General features: G+C 39.1%; 1 protein-coding gene across 3 annotated transcripts in view; it reads right to left on the bottom strand.

Annotated features, from left to right (window-relative positions):
• Positions 1-279: 279 nt before the first annotated feature.
• The window catches only part of clu (clusterin), a 35,286-nt gene continuing 15,881 nt past the window's right edge, over positions 280-19,684 (bottom strand). For all 3 annotated transcript variants that reach the window (XM_043685127.2, XM_043685136.2, XM_043685133.2), the window contains exons 3-9: positions 17,584-17,732; positions 15,104-15,268; positions 12,539-12,926; positions 8,768-8,893; positions 6,372-6,592; positions 2,615-2,829; positions 280-474 (exon numbers count right to left, since the gene is read on the bottom strand). In XM_043685127.2, coding sequence (XP_043541062.1) covers positions 465-474; positions 2,615-2,829; positions 6,372-6,592; positions 8,768-8,893; positions 12,539-12,926; positions 15,104-15,268; positions 17,584-17,732 — 1,274 coding nt within the window. In that variant the 3' untranslated portion in view covers positions 280-464. The remainder of the gene's footprint in view (positions 475-2,614; positions 2,830-6,371; positions 6,593-8,767; positions 8,894-12,538; positions 12,927-15,103; positions 15,269-17,583; positions 17,733-19,684) is intronic.

The raw sequence follows: 19,684 nt of genomic DNA, 5'->3' as shown, positions 1-19,684 counted from the left end.
GAAGCAACTGGTGGTGATTTAACCAGAGGGTCACCGAATCTCAGGCAAGGGGAGAGGTTGAGAAGGAGTCCTTCATGGTAACCTCAAACTGGTGACTGGAATTGAACCCACACTAGTCTGTGAACCAACAATCCAGCTAATGGAGCTAAACTAATTCCCTCTCAGGTGATGCATTTCTTTACAGATGGAAATGTGATGAATGTACATGAAGCAAACAGCACCTGGGTTAATTACCAAATCCTGTGATGGTGTTACATTTAAAAGTCAATGTAGTCGATATTTCTTTTGCATACAATAGCATTTATTTAGTAGTTCATGTTGAAGGATTTTAAGCAAAGTGCAGTATGTCAGCAACACATTAGTGCAGAGATTTTCAGTAGCTTTGTGCTGTAAACCTATTTGCTATAGCAATAAAGGTTTATGGAAGTAGTCTTTAAAGCAGATAAAGCGAGATCTTGCTCCCTTCATGCTTCTCTGTAAAAAGGAAAAGATTGACAAATGTTTAAAGATTTAATATTGAATATTTTAAAAAATAAATATTTCCAGAATCTGCATTTTTTACCTTTGCTCCAATACTTAAAATGTATAAGTTGCCAAGTCTAACGTTAAATATTCTACCAAATATGAGAGAATAATCACATTTGAACACAGAACATGCTAGATTTTTTTAAAAAGCCAGTTTACCCAACCTCCTTGTGCAGATTTGTGCTCAGATGTTTGAAGAGACATGAGCAAATGAAAACCGCTGTATACAAGAGTCTTAAGTATTCTCCTTGGCACTGAACACTACTGAATATTAACCATTCATTGAGGTAGGGCTTCTACAAATCACACCTCAGAATGCCTGTGGTAATTCATATCTGAGAAAATGTCCTTGATTTTGGAGAGAATATAATGCATCAATTATGAATTTTGTTTCAGTTGCATAGACATATTTGTAGATTAGCCATGCATGCTGTATAACCAATTTACTATTACAAAAGAGAAGCATGTAATTATGAAAGGATTGAGGCCAGTAGAAAGTAAAAACCTCAATCTTTAGCCAAATCCCCTAGTGGGAGCAAGGCTTGTTGCATGCCTGGAAGGATCATTGTGATGCCTAATGAATTTGGCCAGTTGGATCTCATTGCCATAATGATGAAGGTAAATCGCTCAGCACGTGAACGACCAAAACCTGCACATCCAACATACAGATGAAGGTAGGTTTACAAAAAAAACAGGGTTTAGAGTTAGTGAAGTGATCCTGATTGGACATGTGGGATTGGGCATCACAGTTTCAGCTTTAGGTGACCAGCAGAATGAATAAATGAAATTCATTCACTTCCCACAAAAGTCACTTACTAATGTGAACTCTATTCTCTTTTGTAAAGCCCTCAAAAGACCCTTTAAACATTATAGTAAGTTATTCACTCCTATTATTAAAGAGGGAGGAATACTAATTGACAATGAGCACTACAGTGAAAAAGGCAGAAGGAAGCTTATAACCAGCAAAAAAATCCAAATGAAATAAAGTTTGTGCTTTTTTGGAGCAGACTAGCTTCCATTTGTTTCAAACGTCATGGTTTAAGTATCAGTCAGGATGCTGTGCTCAAGTTCCATTTAAAATGGAGTTTGGAGGACTTTGGATAGCCAGCATGGAAAAGATTTATACAAAAACATTGTGTATGCTGGTTACCCCAAATTTGTAGAGCAGTTGGGAGATTAAAGTGATCTCAAACAAAGCTGATGAAATGACAATATTTAGCAGTGAGTTCCAAGTTATCTACAATTGTCGACTGAAATTGGAAAACATTCAGAGTTCAATTTCTGGGTCAGTAAATCTCACCGGGTATCCATGATGGCTTAGGCTAAGGCAATTAGGCTAAACAATTTAGTAGAAGACAGTCTATAGTTCATTCAGCTTCCATACTGCTCCAATAGTTCCTTGGTGAACAAAAGGAGAGACAGCGTTTCTTGCTAGCCAACAGCGATAAAATAATTTGCCTCTACCAGGTGACCCATATGAGGTTTATGACTGAGGAAACAAGATTGATCATTCTACTCTGTTCTTAGTGTGGCATAGCTGTCATACCAAATCCATCAAGTATGAAAAGATGTCATATTCTGTCACTGGCAAATACAGAGGGCTGGATTTTAAGGGGTGGGGGCAGGGGAGCCATCTGAAAGCTGACACGTTCCTTGAAAATCTGCTTTGTTGCCAAAACACTGAAACATCTAAACAAAAAGTGAACAGTGGGAATTCTCCTGCCAAACCAAACAAAAGTCACTTACAATAACACCGACTGCAGGAAGCGACTCAGTGAAGGTAATGGGAAGATGAAGGCCTGAGGTTTTAGGGCAGGAAGAGGTCCTTTATTGCGGGAGTGGGGGGGGGCGGGTTGGGGGGAAGTAGAGGGACAGGTTCTGTTGGGCAGCCAGTGAGTGTGCACACTGCAAGCCCTGAATTAGGTGGTCCCAACCCAGACCTCTGTTCAGGTATGCTTGCCCACGCCACCCAGCTGCCAATACTGGCCAGTATTATGGCTCTTTGGTTTTAAATCACACTTCAATAAAATACATTTTTTCTTAAATATACAAGATTAACGTGCCACTTCTAAGTAGCAGTGCTACTCACATGGTCTCTAGTTTATGGTCTGGCAGACCTTGTAATATTTTGTTCTCATTGTAATGCTTTAACGCTTGCTGAGCCAGCATTTCGGCAAACTCCGGATCGTCCCAGTTCTGCTGTCCTGGAACCATGAAAGTCAATGGAGGCGAATCAAAGATCTGGACAGTAACTGTGGTGCTGGGATCTTTGGATGGACTCTCATTCGGGGACCTTGACATTATCTGAAAGAAGAGGGAGAATGAGACAAGTCAGTTCCACTGTGTTGGTGCAAACAGAAAGGGATAAGTTCAATTCAGGAACTTTTTCTGTCTTATTTCATCCATCCATTGATTTCTGCTTGTTGCCATGTGTTGACTACTGGTGCAATATCAGACAGTGCATTTCCTCAACTTTAAAGGACAAGGGAATTAAAATGGCTGTACCAAAACAGTTACAGCCTTGGTGCCATTTTGCAGAGTGGATGAGGCACCTCTAAGATCCTACAGGTGGCATGTGCCAACTTAAGTGCCATAAGGTGGTCTCCTTTGAGGTCCAGTGCTCCAGGCAGTTGGCCAAACATCCTCTCTGCCTGGGTGCATGAGTAGTTATAACTACCCTATGAAAGTGTCATGATTTGGAGATGCCGGTGTTGGACTGGGGTGTACAAAGTTAAAAATCACACAACACCAGGTTATAGTCCAACAGGTTTAATTGGAAGCACACTAGCTTTCGGAGCGATGCTCCTTCATCAGGCGATAGTGTGTTAGCCTGCTGCAGGATTCAAAGATGAGAGTGTCACCCTTTATTACAGATTCCTGCTTGTTTTAAAAGTTGGAAAGTTTCTAATTGAAACTTTGACAGCCCACTAACCAGCCAGTCTCCAGGCCAATTAAAGAGGCATCAACTCCTCCACCCCCCAATATCAACATTACAGCGAGTGACTGTTTCTCCAAAAGGCAGGTTTTGGCAGGGGGCCAAGAAACAGCTGTCACCAGTTTCCTACTTTCCAGCTACAGTTCAACTCCAGGACAGTAACCAACACAGAGTTTTGGTCCATACCTAATTAAAAGGTTCCAAAGACAGTGAATGAAAAAAGAAAGACAGAAAGAATGAGTAAAATAGACATAGCAAAATAGCTGATGTGGAGAGGACTGTTTCAGCTGGACTGGAGGAAGATTATTTCCCATGTACAAATGCAAGTTTCTATTACATTGTCATACTGGTAAACCAAAGCAACACAGTTTTAGTCATGTTACTGCTACAGTTTTAACCATTATGTCAATTTTAAACGTAGATGACATACTCAGAGGCTAATTATTTGCATTCACATGCATTTGCAAAAAAAAAGGAAAATGAAACAGTACAGGTGGTTCTGGAATAATGTGCATTTTGGCAGCATGATATAACATCGTTGAAGAATTTAGGGAACGGTATTTTGGACAATGCTTACGTCCACTGGCAATAGCGTGATTCCAGCGGGGGAATGGTTTGCGTGGATTGTTCTGCGCGTGCGCCGGTGCACACAGAAAGCTCCGCACCACTTTGCACATGTGCCGATGTTCTTACCATTCTGAGCATACACTGGTGTCTATGCATATATAGCGATGGTGTCGGTTTCTGTGCCGTTCTGCACATGCGCCGCAGTCTCAGCACAGTTCTGCGTATGTGTTATGATAGCACCAATTTTAGCTGCTGATAGTACATTTAAAAAAATTAAGAAAGCTGCTCTGTGTTAAATTTACTTTTTTTGATTAGTAACTACGATTTCAACCTTTACGCAGGCTGTGCTATACTTTGCATTAAGCTTTTGGGTGATTTTTGAGCAATTGAAAATGTTTTTTTTGCTGGTCTGTCCCCTAACCCCACTTTTCCCATAGGCCCCATTTATTAAGTGCTTTTGTATTAAGTGAGGTTTCACTAGAATGCAACTACGGTGTAACAGGAGAGCTACCTGTATTTGGTTATTCCCACTGCACTATTTTAAATAACATGCAAATAAATTCCCAACATGCAACCATGTTAACAAACAGGAGTTGTATTTCTGAAGAGGCTGGCAGTTGTAATGCTTGCTCAGTGCAGGCATAAAACTGACGTGCAAAGGGGATTGTGTTAAGATAAATGCCCCCCTACCCCAATCAATGAACAAATACCCTAGCTGGTATGGTACAGAGAGCCTTGAATAAAGGAAAGTACTAAATAGCAAAGATGCTAAGTTAAGATGACATCTATCAGACCATTTGACTTCTGCATCACAGGCTTTAGGAAGCACAAACTTAGGTTGATAGGTTGCATCACCTAAGCCATTGTTCCCTTAAAGCATATTGAAGCACTTGGGATGATCAATGGATTTGAAAGCGAGATAGACAGAAACTATTTTTTCTGCTGGGAGAGTACAGAACATATGGACATAACCTGCAAATTAGAGTCAAGATGTTCAGAGCCAAAGGAAACTTTCTTATTAAAATGGTACTAGAAATCTGATACATTTGGTCCAAATAAGTTATCAAAATTAAATTCTAATTCTGTTATATAACACCATTAAGTGATTGATGATGACTACAGTCTTAAAAACAAAAAAAAAGCCAAGGACTATAACAGTAGAATGGAGGAATGGATAAATCAGAGTGTATTTGACAAAGTGAGTTCACTGTTTGACAGCTGTTTGGGATGGTTTGCTAGGCTACTGTAAAAGTTTACAAGTGAATGTGCAGGCCATTGCAAGGAAACAGAGGAGAAGAATGTTTTGGCTCAGAACTTTCAATTACTTAATTGGCTTTTCTCATCTCTTTTAACATCCAATATGATTTAAGAATTTCTAGTGAATGAGTGAGGAAAGTAAGAAGGTCTGACAGCAGGTAAATAAAAGGTGGGATATTTGGGACCAGAGTAGTTGGTGGGGGTGGGGTTTGTTGGGGAAGAGGAGGTGGTGATTGTCAAGTCCAATTGGTCTATTGGGAATGAGAAGGTCAATGGTCAGTGTGAGATGTGGAGGAGCATTCAGTTTAATTATTCCCCAGAAATCACAGTAAGTTTGAATTTCTCTACTTTTTCCAAGGTAACGATTAAGCCAAATCAGTTGGAATCAGTCAGAATCAGTGTCTCAAATGCAAGAGAGGGGGACCCTCTGAGGGGATTCCAGAGAAAGTAATTGCCAACTGGAAATTTCAACTGCCTTATAATGGTGTTGAATATCATGAGGTGGTGGGTAGACTTCCTCTTGTTGGAGATAATCACTCTTTTCACTTATGTGGCATGATTGCTAGTTGCGAGAGTGTGGTGCTGGAAAGGCACACGTCATGCAGTATTCGAAGAGCAAGAGAATTGATGTTTCAGGCATAAGCCCTGATCAAGGGCTTATGCCCAAAACGTAAATTCTACTGCTCCTCGGATGCTGCCTGAACTGCTGTGCTTTTCCAGCACCACACTCGCGACTCTGATCTCCAGCATCTGCAGTCCTCACTTTCTCCTGATTCTTAGTTGCCATTTATTAATCAAACTGGATGTTGTTCAGCTTCTACTGCATGTAAATAACTTCAATGTAAGCTGCATGTCAATAACTTCAAACTGTATCATTGAGGGAAAGTTATTAACAAAGCAAAGCAAGATGTCTGGACTCTGGGCTGTATCACATATGGCTCTTCAGTCCACATTTTGTTCCTGTATTTGGGTATCAGTAAAACTATCATTTTGTTTAAAACATGCTGCTGTTTTGTTATACAATTTGTTTTTCTGAGTGTTGAAAACTGAGTGGCCTCCAAGATTTGCAGGTGTTCTTTAAACTCACAGCCTTAACATGAAAAGATCCATCAGGGCTCCGTGTATAATTTGCCAGCTTAGACACCCATCCAAACTGTTTGTTCAGTTTCTCTAACTCCTTGGTGCCATTTTCCATTCTCTGCTGAAATTCTTTCATTAGATTATCATATTTCTTTGTAAAATGCTCTGCCATGGAGAGAGCCTCTTCAAATGCCTTTCGCAAGGGTTTATGATCCACATCAAAACACTCTGAAACACAAAAAGGAAGAAAAACAGATGAGTCATTGAAAAAAATTCCAGTCATTAAATTAACGTCATGCTGCTTATTATTAATAGATGGGTTACTGTTCACAATTCTACTTTAATATCCAATTTGCAAACTGGCAGTGTGTTAGCAGGTGAAGAAACTTTATGAGCATATGGCCAAAAATATAATGAGCAACTTTAAAGCTTGTTATTCCATGGTGTGAGTCATCTTTCAAACAAATTTTAAATAATTTCATGGTTTCTAATTACAGAGGCTTTGAAATACGATGGTTACAACTACCCCTACACTTGTTAAAATGTTTTATTTAGTTAAGTGAATGAGAATCATAATTTGTAGGAAAATTTTCTATTCGTTTTTTTTAAATTTGTTTATGTTGTTTCTCGGGGTTTGAATCAATTCATTTTTATCCATTTTTTAAAACTTCCTTTTCTTCTTAACTGTCAGCATGACCCCATATTCTTTTTTTTCCCACATCATGCCCAGCCAGTAGCACTTTAAAATATCTCCAAACTATTCAATTCAACTGTCTAAAAAATATGTTAAATCATTTAAGCTTTCATTCTTCATTTGTGTTCCAACATATTACTTTAGTTTATTCACATACATGAGTAGTAATACCTTTGAGTGGGAATGAATTGTTCATAATGGATTTATCAATTTAAAACATTTTGGTGCAGCACTTTTCATGTTGAAGGTATTAAATTTGTGTATTGACAAATATAACAGGCAATTTGCACACAGTAAGATTCCACCAATACCAAAAAACTAATCTAGATTTGTTGATGGATAAATGTCAGCTAAGCCATTGATTGAAGGAGGACAGGGGGATCTCAAAGCATATTTTAATGTGAATTCGAGATAAAGATTTTAGTGACTTAATCAAAAGCCGAAAACTCAACAATACAGCAGTACAATATAGTAACTGATAAGGGACAGAAAATTCTGGGCAGTGCCTTAAATGGATCTATGGTAAATTGAACAATGCATGCAAGGCCCAACTAATGGCACAGGGGCTTGGTCATGTCCATTTACACAAATTTAAATTCCCTGAATTTCACACTTCAAATTTAAAACAAAAAGTTCTTTCACAGAAAGTGGCAGTTGGCTAGGACAGCATGTTTGCTCATTCCAACCACTGTACAGTACATAGACTGTCACATTTAACATCAGAATTAAAGTTGAATTATCACAAAACATGTTCAAAATTACACTGAAACAATATCTAGCTGAATGTAGGAAAACTAGCAATGCAGCACTAATTCATTCAGTCTGGCTTGCAGCTAGTATTTTTGAAATAAATTTCTCCTCAGAGCAGGGTTTAGCTACTCATTGTGAAGAATGGTCTCCTGGGAGGAGATAGAAAAGAGGTCCAAGATGTGATGTGTAACTATCACCCCACATCTTGGTTTCTGATTCAGACACTTGAAAAAAAAATAACTAAACTATATTTCAAAGTTATGATTCAGTTTATTAGAGATCTTTAATTCTCACATCATTTTCTTTCCTCCCCCAACTTAAAATGGACGGACATGCCTAATTGTTTGGAATTCAAAACACCACCCATTACACAGACAGAAACAGACAAGGAGGAACTGCCAATAATTTAGCAGTTATATAATTTTGGATTAAGCAATTATCTTTTCCTTCATCTTCACCTAATTCTTAATGTGCGAGGCACCACCCTGCCAATTTCTTTGTCTTTCTCAAGTAGAATTTAATTAAAAATAATACAGAAGGCAGCCAAATGAGAAAAGGAAAAGGATGCATTATATGGCTACAGATAATGATAAACAGTTTGTTTTAATGATTTTGACAGTGATGATGGATAAATAATAGCCAGTAAACAAAGAAAGTTTCCTTGGTTGTCTTCAAAAGAATGCCATGGGATCTTCTCCATCCACAAAAGCGATGCATAACTTGCTCCATAATACATCAAAGTCACAGCCTGGTTAACAAGAGGTCGAGACACTTCAGCCAAAGGTATGTCACTAAGCAAAAGCTAATATTAACATTGCATGTTTTTAAAATGCATGAAAACTTCTTAAAGATAACAAAACAAATAAATGGCCTCAACCACAAATATAAATCTTATATATTGGAATTTTGTTAGCTTCATTTTCTTTTATGATTTAATTGCTTGAATACTTTAAAATTACCTAGGGACATAAGTTCTTTGCATTTTTCACACTTATCTGAAAGTTTCATGCACCCAGAAGAGTTGCGACGTATTTCACGGCAGATGTACTGATCCCCTCCTTCTGTTGAATTTGTCATATTTGATTCTTATGAAAAGAAGTGCAAAATAAGAGAAAAAAAGTTGAATGGTTATGACAATAAATTATCTGAGTTAACAGAATGCATAGAGTTCCAGAGCACAGAAACAGACACTTCGGTCCACCCAGTCCATGCTGACAATAATCCCAAACTAAACCAGTACCACATGCCTGCACCTAGCCCATAAATCTCCAAACATTTCTTATTCATGTACTTATCCAAATGTATTTTAAACATTATAACTGTACCTGCTTCCACCACTTCCTATGGCAGCTCATTCCACACACGATACCACAGTGCAAAAACACTTGTTCCTCATGCTTTTCTTAAAAATCTCTCTCCTCTCATCTTAAACATATGGCCCCTAGACTTGAAACTGCCCACGATAGGGAAAATACACCTGCCATTCACCCTATGTAAACCCCTCTGATTTTAGAAACCAAGGTCACGCTTCAACCTCCTACACTCCAGCAAAATGACCCAGCCTATCCAATCTCTTTCTATTACTCAAACCTTCCCTGCCCAGCAACATCTTGGTAAATTGTTTCTGAACCCTCTCTAGCTTAATAATATCCTTTCTATAACAGGGTGACCATAGAAACAGTCAGTCATTTAGTCAACAGACCCAACAGGGATCTGAAGACGTCAGTGAATTAGAAATACTAACTGATTCACTCTTGACAGATGCTTTCAGATGTTTGCAGTTTCTCCAGCATTTTCTGTTTTTATTTAACCAAGTTCATGCTGCCTTTTATGTTTCATAAAACTGTTTCTTACTCCTTTTTAAATAGCTTTCCCCTGATTTTGTTATAATTACTCTTTGTGGTCATATATTCCCAATTCAAAATCAACCTGAGCAAAAAGCTTCTCCTGACTTCCACTTTGGATTTCAGTGACCATCTTGTATATATGGTGCCTAGTTATGGTCCTGCTGCCAAGTGAAAACACCTTCTCTACCTCCACCCAATCAAACCTTATATATAAACCTGAAAGGACTCTAACCAAGTCACTCTTCAAATTTTTCCCTTTCTCGAGGAACGAGCTTGTTCAATCTATCCTGATAGTTCCAACTTTTCAGATTTAGTTTAATTTTAGCAAATCTTTTCTTGTCCAGTGATTCCATTATCATTGTTACAACACAGAGCCCAGGTTGTTCACAGGATTTGCAAATGTGGACTAATGAAAAATTCTGAAAAGAAACATTAACTTGTCTTTTTTAGTTCTTATCCCTTCAAATAAATGGACATTTTGTTTGTTTTATATTTTTAAAAAGCCTAATTAACATGAATAGCTACTTTTAGTGACATATAGGCATCTACACCCACAGATCATTCCTTCTCCTGTCTTAGATGCTTACTTTACAAGGATTATGTCCCCTCTGTATTCTTCTATGCAAAATGAGCCATTTCATATTTATCTACCTTCTGATAGTTTGTTGTCATTTACATGCTGTTCTGCAATTCTTCCCAAAGGAAGTTGCAGTTCTTGACCGTACAAACTAAACACCAGCTTGCAGTCAGCTATGCACTTTGGACTTAAATTATTTTGATTCTGGAACTAGTAATACATGTAAAATGTTAAACAAGTGTTCCTACCACTGATCCTTTTGTGAAACTACCTTTAAACTCTTAAAATGTCTGTTTTCTCTAACATAGTTTATTATCCACACTGCTGCTTGTTCACTGACTTCACAACAGTCAGGAGGCTACAATGGCATCAAGGAACTCTAGCAACATTGATTTAATGGGGAAAAATTCTCAGCTGGTCAAAGCACAAAGCTTATGAAAGGATTTTTGGAAATCAGAGTTTGACCACTGCAATATTCTTAAATATCTTTTGTTATTTTCTCAAAACAATTCAATAACATTGGCCTTTCCCTATGGAGATCTGCATTGACTGCTCTCCATTTTGATGACAACTTTTTATAACAACTTTCTTATCTGGTGGAGAAGGTTTAAGCTGCGATTCTTTGCACAATGACTCATTTTGCTTTAATCCTTTATTAAGTGAAACCATTGGCCAGAACTTAATAGTTGTGGCAGTGATTCCATCCGACAGCTAGGAAGCCAGGGGCAACCCTATTGTGGCCATTATTAGGAAGCCCATTGGAATTAAATCCCAGATCCTGCAGGAGGCATTTTCCACAGGAATGTCTCCTGCCGGGCAAATGTCTCATGGTGTTATAGGCCCTGAAAAAGTTAATGAAGAACTTGCCACACCCTTAACCAAGCTGTTCCAGTACAGTTACAACACTGACATCTACCCAGTAAAGTGGAAAAACACCCAGTCATGTCCTGTTTACAAAAGGCAAGCAAAATATCCTATTCACAAGGAGTACAACCTACCTAATCTGACTGACTAGTGCCCCAATTTCCTCGCAAACATCAAAGTAATGGATGGAATCAATGATTGTGGAAGTGCTACTTTGATAGCACTTCCACATCAGTAACTTGCTCACTGCTACATAGTTTGAGTTCTGCCATGAACATGCAGCTCCATATTTTATTACAGCCTTGGATCAAACATGGTGAAAAAGATCCAAACTCCAGAGGAGAGGTGAGAGTGGCTTCTCAAGGCAGGTTTGACAGAGTGCGGCATCAAGGAACCCTAGCAACATTGATTTAATGGGGAAAAATTCTCAGCTGGTCAAAGCACAAAGGAAGATGGCTGTGATTGATAGAGGTCAATCATCTCAGTCCTGGGACATCACTGCACGAGTTCCTATTGGTTGAGTCTTAGGCTCAAAACGTTCAATTGCTTTTGAGCAATAACCTTCCCTCCATCACAAGGTTAGAAGTGATAATGTTTGCTAATAATTCAATAATGTTCAGCACCATTCATAACTTGTCACACATTGAAGTGTTCCTATGCAGTAAGTTCAGCCTTGGGATAATAAGTGGTAAGTAACATTCACACTACCGAAGTTTAAGACAAGTACCATCTGCACCAATGGTGAATGTAACCACCTCCCCTAAATGTCACACCAACGACATCCTGGAAGTGACTACTGACCAGCAACTGAACTGGAGAAGCCACATAAATACCAAGGTTACAAAAGCAAGTCAGATACTGGGAATTCTGTAGAGTGTATTTTAGACCTGACCCAAAGATGCCTGCTTGATTCTTCCTGGGAATGTTTGGTCAGCACCAACATTACTGCAGGTAGCTGACACTACATGTTTACATGATCAGGACCTGCAATCACAGCTCTCTGCCTGTAGTCTCAATGACTGTAGCTGTTCTTAAGGGAGGCTGTATGTGGATGATGGCGGTATAACAATAGTGTAACACATGATCTAAATACCCGGGGGAGATGCATTCAAATGCCACCTTAGCTAGTGGTGCATTTTAGGTCAAGTGGGCACAAAAGCTTGATTCTATCCCCTGCCAAAATGACACTCTCCAAACATTAAATATTCTGTTTAAAATGTTTTTGATACTCACCTGATTTCTTCAATTTTTAGTATTTTTACATGGCTTCTCACACTCTGTGTTTAAGATGGAACGAGGCCTATGCATCCTGCCAAAATACATTAGCTCTTATTTCCCAACACTGTTTTTCATCTGCTAGTTTTTGCCCACCAACTTAAGCCATCTACACCTCTTTAGACTTTGTCATCTTCAACACTGGTCTTTGCATCTATATTTCTTACCTATATTGTGAAAAATTCCTTTATTCAATTCAGCATCGTGCATAATTTTGTGGAATCTCTCAAACATTCGCTGAGTCATCTCAAAGAAAGAGGAAAGCATCCCATGGCTATCGAACATGGAATGCCTAAAGGGGGAAAAAGATGAATCTGGGAATAACGAAAAATGCCTTGGGAAAATTCCAAAATGGCCGAAGGGGCGGTCAATCAGTCTGTCTGTTCCATCAAAGGCCCTCATGCTTTCTCTGAACATTTCATCGATGTCTTCGTACTGTCTTTCAACGTGTTCGAACTGTTGACCCTGCTCTGCATTCTTTTCAACCAGGGAGTCAAATTTGTCCCCATTGACCCATACAGAAGTCAGTGGTGTGTCATTAAAGAACCTTTCTACCTGTTAAAGAAGATAAGTAATGAGATTCCAAAGTTGAATGGTGAGACTATCCTATGCTTAAAAATCGCTGTCTCATTTCAAATTAGCAGGAATGATAAATTAAAGTATCTGGAGATCTATTCAGTTACCTCAGCACTGCTGTTTTAGCAAACCCACAGAAGATTTAAGAAAAGAAATTAATAGCTCATAAAATGTGCAAGCAAGTATTGCAATTTATCGAGGTGTAATAATTTATTTCTTACTAAAGATAAATTCTGAGTGTGTTCACACTTCTTTACTATGGATATTACAATGTAATAAATCTTAAATAGAGACAGACTGATGGGTTAGTGGTTGGTTGCCACTGAATCTTATCGACAAGGCTTGTCTAACAGGTATCCTATGGACCAGAAAACACCGCACAACCCATTTCAAGCACCTAAATTCTCAAAAATTGTTCCTCCAATCAGAGGTCACTTCTCTTCTGCTTTTACTGCTCACTGCTGATAGACAACAGAGTTTAAATTGATTATAATGGATAATTCAATGTGTTGAATCAACTCAATGTTGCAGTTTGCCACGGCTTCAACATCTAGGCTATTAGTCATCATCATGAGATTTGTGACGCCCAACAATCCACTAACACTTTGGGAGGACTTTGCATTTATACAAAAAACATTAGACCTCAGCAATTCTGAGTGAGTTAGACAAGATTTGGTAAGAAAATAGACAGGGAAAAATGCAGTTTTGAAATGGGATGTCAGCAAAACTGACTATTATTGTTAAGGTTTGTTCTCTTCAAGAGCGGAGAAGCTCCTTATTTTAAAAAAATAAGATTAGTGTTTCTGACATTAACTATAGGAGTTGAACCTTTCAGACATCTCTATAATTAGATCATCAGAGCTAATTTTTGGAATATCAATGGAATGATTATGAACTTGAACAGTTTCTCTCTCCATAGATGCTGCCAGATCTGTTCAGTTTCTCCAGCATTTTTATGCCTGTTTTGTTCTAATTGAAAAATATCAAATTTTTTTGTTACTACTTCGATGTCTGCTTCAACCTGAATTTATGTTTCTTCTATTTTCAGTTTACGCACTTAGGTTCAGGATTCTTCTTTTATCAGGAGATACTAAACGTGAGACACTAATCTGGATCACATTTAGCATTCACTTGGATCTTTACAGCAGACTGTTATTTCATGGTTTCAACCACCTTCAGTATATTTAAATTAAACTAGGGTGTTTGGCTGCTGATCCTCATCCACAACAAAATGTCCTTTGACGAAAAGAAATTTGTTAGAATTACAATGTAAACAGGCCTCCAGTATGCTTCAACTTCTTGCTGTTTCTAACAATGCTCAGCCTGTCCATGCTGAGAGTGCCATTGGCCCTGGATGGGAAATTCTAATAAATTTTGAAAAATTCTAATTCCAGTTTCTTGAGCGAATGCCTCACACTGCTTCTGCTTGATTCTGCCAAGGGCTGGAACATTCACCCAACACTGTGTGCAATCAAGCTCTACAGGCTCTGCTATTATCAAATGTTGTTATTCTAAAACCAATTTTATTCAGCTGCATTTTTTGTTACTTTATAATCACCTCATTATATCCTACAAAATTGTATGCAGAGATAAACCGACCATTCTGCTTAGCCAGTTTGTTTACTCTCCATGTGAAGATTCCATATTTAAAACTATCATTGTAACTGTTTATTCCCATCTCCCTCATATTCTTGTCTCAAGTGCCTCTAAACTACTCTCTTTAAGCACTTCCCATCACTTCCAATGATGGGGAGCTCCCCATTCTTGTCACGTTTTGGTATAGTATATTCTGAATTGGTGCCTCTCATAATTAGTTGCTTCTGGTGATCTTGTCTGTCCATCCAAACTTTTCACCGGTCAGCTTCCTTTCCTGGAGTCAAAAGAGACTCAGCCTCTCAATCCTTCCCGATACTATTATTGGTATGTGTCACTGCCCCAAATAGATTTTCCATGAAGTGGAAAAAGTCAAATCAAATCAATAAAGGGATTCACATTTCCTCTTCAAGCAATTGTTTAAAGGAAGTCAACTGGCCCATCATACTAAACAGCACACATTTTAAACCACCATGTTCCGAAACATTTACTACAGATCAGCAATAAATATTTTATAAAGTTGTAAAAATTTTACAAGTGTCTTACAACATTACAGTACTTACATCTTTCTCAACCATAGCAAAGCCCCTTCTGCAAACTCTCGAGTAAAACTGAGTGCACGTTTGCTTCAAGCATGGCTTACAGTCTTCCCATAGACCTTCCTTTGATTGACATTGCTCAGCATTAGTCAGCTTTTTCTGAGCATCTTTAGCAGCTATCAGAGCTTCCTGGTTAATATTAGAAAACCAATAGCCATTTAGCAATTTTGATACTGCAGCATATGTGTAAATAATAAGCTCAAATACAACTATTTTCAGCTTTTTATATCAGCCTAAGCATTTTCAGCTTTTTATATCAAGTTAACACATTTGCCCTAGAGAGGGATGGTGTTGTTGGCAATTTTGTGCATGTGATGTCAAAGTAATGATTAAAGACTTTTGGTTAACTCCACAAAAAGTTGAATAAAGATTAAATACCTCTTTACTTAACAGACAATGTACATTAACCTCAGTTCAAGACAAGCATCATTGTTACCTAATGAACCACTTTTTCAATTAAAACCTCATTGGAACTTTCTGCTCATTTATAGGTTGCATTATACAGTCCTTTTTTTGGAATGAAGTTGACTGAAATCACATGTACCAATATCAATTAAAACCATTATAAAGGATGACAGGAGAGGTGGGCGCCGCAGGGAGTGGAGTGCATCATTTCTCCCTCCAACTCTATTTTGATTTAGTCCCTACCCACCCCTTCACTGTTTTGATCACACAGCACTGCCCTTTGATGCGAAGGGCAGTGTTTGTCACTGGCCACCCGGGTGTTTTCCTATCTTCCTGGTGGTGGAAATTGAATAAAGATTGGTGCACTTTGTGTCTTTCACTGTGTCTCACACCTGCACACACACACCAAAAAAAAAAGAGAAAAAAGAAAGAAAAAAGAAAAAAAAAAGAAAAAAAAAGAAAATAAAGGATGACAGGGGATGTCTCATTCCATCAGACTGGGCATTCAAACCAGAAAAACAAAATTACTACTTCACACAGCTTGTCTTGACTCCTTGAAAGAACTTTACAATTAGTCTCACTCCCTTACTCTTAGCTTATACTAACGCAATTGAAGACAGAAGTCAGGCCTTAGAAGCTCAGTGATGGAAATCTGGGGAGGAATGAATTAGTGGCTACAAATTTACACTGGGGTCAAGAGTAGGAAAAAATTGCAATTTGTCCCCAAAATGGTTCTAATATCAGAAAGAGTCAAGGGAATGAACTCTCCCCACATTAGGAACTTCCTGGATTCATGTTTCATATCATCTAAAGAGCCAAAAGATAAAAAAAGGTCACAAAGTTTAATTCAGAGGTGCTGAGCATTCCAGACCAGGGTCATTGTGTGGAAGGTAACAAAACATCTGCCTCTTTTAAGGCAAGGTGATCAGCAGGATCCCCAAATGGCTCGGTTGTTTGGACTTGCCATTCCTCCCTTGCATTTGACAGCTATGAAGCACCAATGCTGATACAGGTCCCCGAGAAGATAAGGAATTACTTGATTGTTGCAGGATTTCCCCAAGGAGTAAACCGTTGACCGATGGACTTGGAAACTGGACCAGCAGCTTTTGGTGACCTGGGTGATTAGTGTCAGGGACTGGGATAAGCTCAATACACCCCTCCCTTTTCACCTATCAACACTTAATGCGCTGACTGAGAAAATTATTTCATCCCACACTTGGAGAAAAACAATGGAAAAAGGCACAAGATGTGGGCATGGAACACTGACATAATAGTATTAATTATGGTTGTGAATTTCCTTCTTGCCCACTGTAATGCCAATAGAAGAAATTTGGAAATATGGTCATTTACTTTAGGGTGGCTTTCAGAGGCCACCACTTGCCCCACATCCATGACCCCAACTATTCCCAGACTGGGGCTACTGGAGACCTGTACCAGCTCCCTGTACCTTCACCCCACACAATACACCTAGCAGGCAGGTCTTTCTCACCTGCCAGGGAAGAGCCATGCTGACTGGTGAGTGACACAGAAGGACCAGATGACTGTGGACTTAATGAGGTATCTCTAGCCTTGTGCCTGTATCTGTTGTGGATAATTGAAAGGCTCTTAAATAGCCATTAATTGATCACTTAACAGTATCAATTCCTGGCAAGTTGAGATAGTCCTTGGTGGAACTTGTTGCCCAGCAGTTCATAACTGGGGTGGTGAGAAAGGGGAGAGTTACTCTCCGGGTCTAACTCACTGCATTACTTTGCCTTCACACCACCTCTCACACCACATCCAGGGAGGAAACAATTGCATGCTTACTGACAAATGCTCTGCAGTCACACAACTTTGGTTCCAATTTTATTCTAACTTGCTTGGCTGGAATTATGGTTGACAATCATTTTTGACTCATCTGGTTTTAACTTTCCGTTGGTGAGTATAAATCAGTAGGCAGCCCTTTGCTGAAACATTACCATTAGGCAGATTGAATTAAAACTGGGTGCATTGCACAAGTAATATTTAACCACGGCAATCAGTAGAATAGAGCACAATACCTCCTTTTGTTTGCTGGTTTGTTCCAAACGTCGTAGATACTCCTGATGTTGTTGGTCACTTTTATCCGCAATAGATTTCATAGTCTTTGCTCCATTGATAGCATTTTCAATCTGTTTATTGAGATACTTTTGTCCCTCTATTGACAGTTCTGTAAAAATATCCACAAGGATAGCACAAAATTTTATAGTTTTCTCCTTATTGTAGGTGGTGATTTCTCATGTGACTAATATCAACTTGCTTATCCCTCCCTGGTACTAATTTTCTCCTTTTACTATTCTTTATGTGAATATGACCAGTCACCCCAATAGAAATGTGTAATTATATAGATACCTTATAACAATCAATACATTGCCTGCACATATTTGTGCTTCATGCATGAACTATGACCTATTTGATCAGGGAAACAATTGCAATTAATTTAATTCCAACATCATAAATGATCCATAGTTTAATGTTTCCAATTAGCAACTACAAGAATAATATTTATTTGGGTCTCAGTCTGAAGCTAAATTCTAACAACATCCCAGCCAAGATTTGATATGTTGATAATTTTGGATTAAAACAGGGACTTTCCTTTATCATTTAGCTCAGTAATTTTTATTCAGAGACACCAAGTAACCTGATTTTGTTGAAGCAATTGATCCATGAACAAATAATGCAGTCCATCAGGTTCACCTTTGACCATCCTGGTCATTGCATGATGCAATAAAAACAGGGTTGCTGACTAATTATAACAATTAATCTTTTTCAATTATCCACAACAGACACAGGCACAAGGCTAGAGATACCTCATTAAGTCCACAGTCATCTGGTCCTTCTATGTCACTCACCAGTCAGCATGGCTCAAATTTATTTGTGATTTGGAGATGTCGGTGTTGGACTGGGGTGTACAAAGTTTAAAAATCACACAACACCAGGTTATAGTCCAACAGGTTTAATGGAAGCATTAGCTCTCGGAGCGCCGCTCCTTCATCAGGTGGTTGTGGAGGACACAATTGTAAGGCACAGAATTTATAGCAAAAGTTTACAGTGTGATGTAACTGGAATTATACATCGAAAAATACCCTTGATTGTTTGTTGAGTCTTTCATCTGTTCAAATACCATGATAGTTTCACTTCTTTCATATGTAAATCACAAAACTTCTTTTTAAAATGTTACACTCTCAAGTTAACTGTAACAATTGGTGTCAGCCAGATAATATGTTGAAGGTGTTAACCCCCTGTGTTCTCGGTCTGTGCCACAATGCTTAGACTGATTCTAATTTAAAAGTGAGTTCACAGAGTCTTACATGAATTCATGCAGTTTTTGAGCAAAGTACAATGTAACTCTGCAAGTACAAATTCACCCCACAAACATATGTATATGTGTGCATGTGGGTTTAAACCAAGGTCCCGGTTGAGTCCCTCCCTATGGGTGCAAAACTTAGCTGTCAGCCTCTGCTCTGCCACTTTTTGCTGCAGTCTGTCCCGAAGCGGGCCTTGGAGGATGGTCACTCGAAGGTCCGACGTCAAATGTCCTGGACCACTGAAGTGTTCCCCAACTGGGAGGGGAACACTCCTGTCTGTTGATTGTTTGCGGTGCCGATTCATCCGTTGCCATAACCTTTGCTCGGTTTCCCAATGTCCCATGCCTCAGGGCATCCTTGCCTGCAGCGTATAAGATAGACAATGCTGGCTGAGTCACATGAATACCTGCCACGTACATGGTGGGAGGTGTCCCCATGTGTAATGGTGGTATCCATGTCCACACTCTGACACGTCTTGCAGTGCCTACCGTGACAGGGTTGTATGGAGTTGTCCTGAAAGCCGGGCTGGGGAACACTTCAGCGGTCCAGGACATTCAACCTCGGACCTTCGGGTGACCATCCTCCAAGGAGGACTTAGAGACAGGCAGCTGTGAAAAGTGGCTGAGCAGAGGCTGATAGCTAAATTCCGTATCCATAGGGAGGGCTTCAACCGGAACCCTGGGTTCATGTCACATTGCAGGTGACCACCATTGCACTGTACACACACCCACAGGCACTCCTATACACACCCACACACATGGACACACATATACACAGACACACACACTCCCACACTCACAAATGCATCCTCTCA

Source organism: Chiloscyllium plagiosum, unplaced genomic scaffold (assembly GCF_037043375.1).
Source record: "Chiloscyllium plagiosum isolate Xiang-an unplaced genomic scaffold, Cpla_swu_hap1 HiC_scaffold_3, whole genome shotgun sequence".
Lineage (NCBI taxonomy): Eukaryota > Metazoa > Chordata > Chondrichthyes > Orectolobiformes > Hemiscylliidae > Chiloscyllium > Chiloscyllium plagiosum.
The sequence above is the reverse complement of the archived record's forward strand: the minus strand, read 5'-3'. Positions and strand labels throughout refer to the sequence as shown.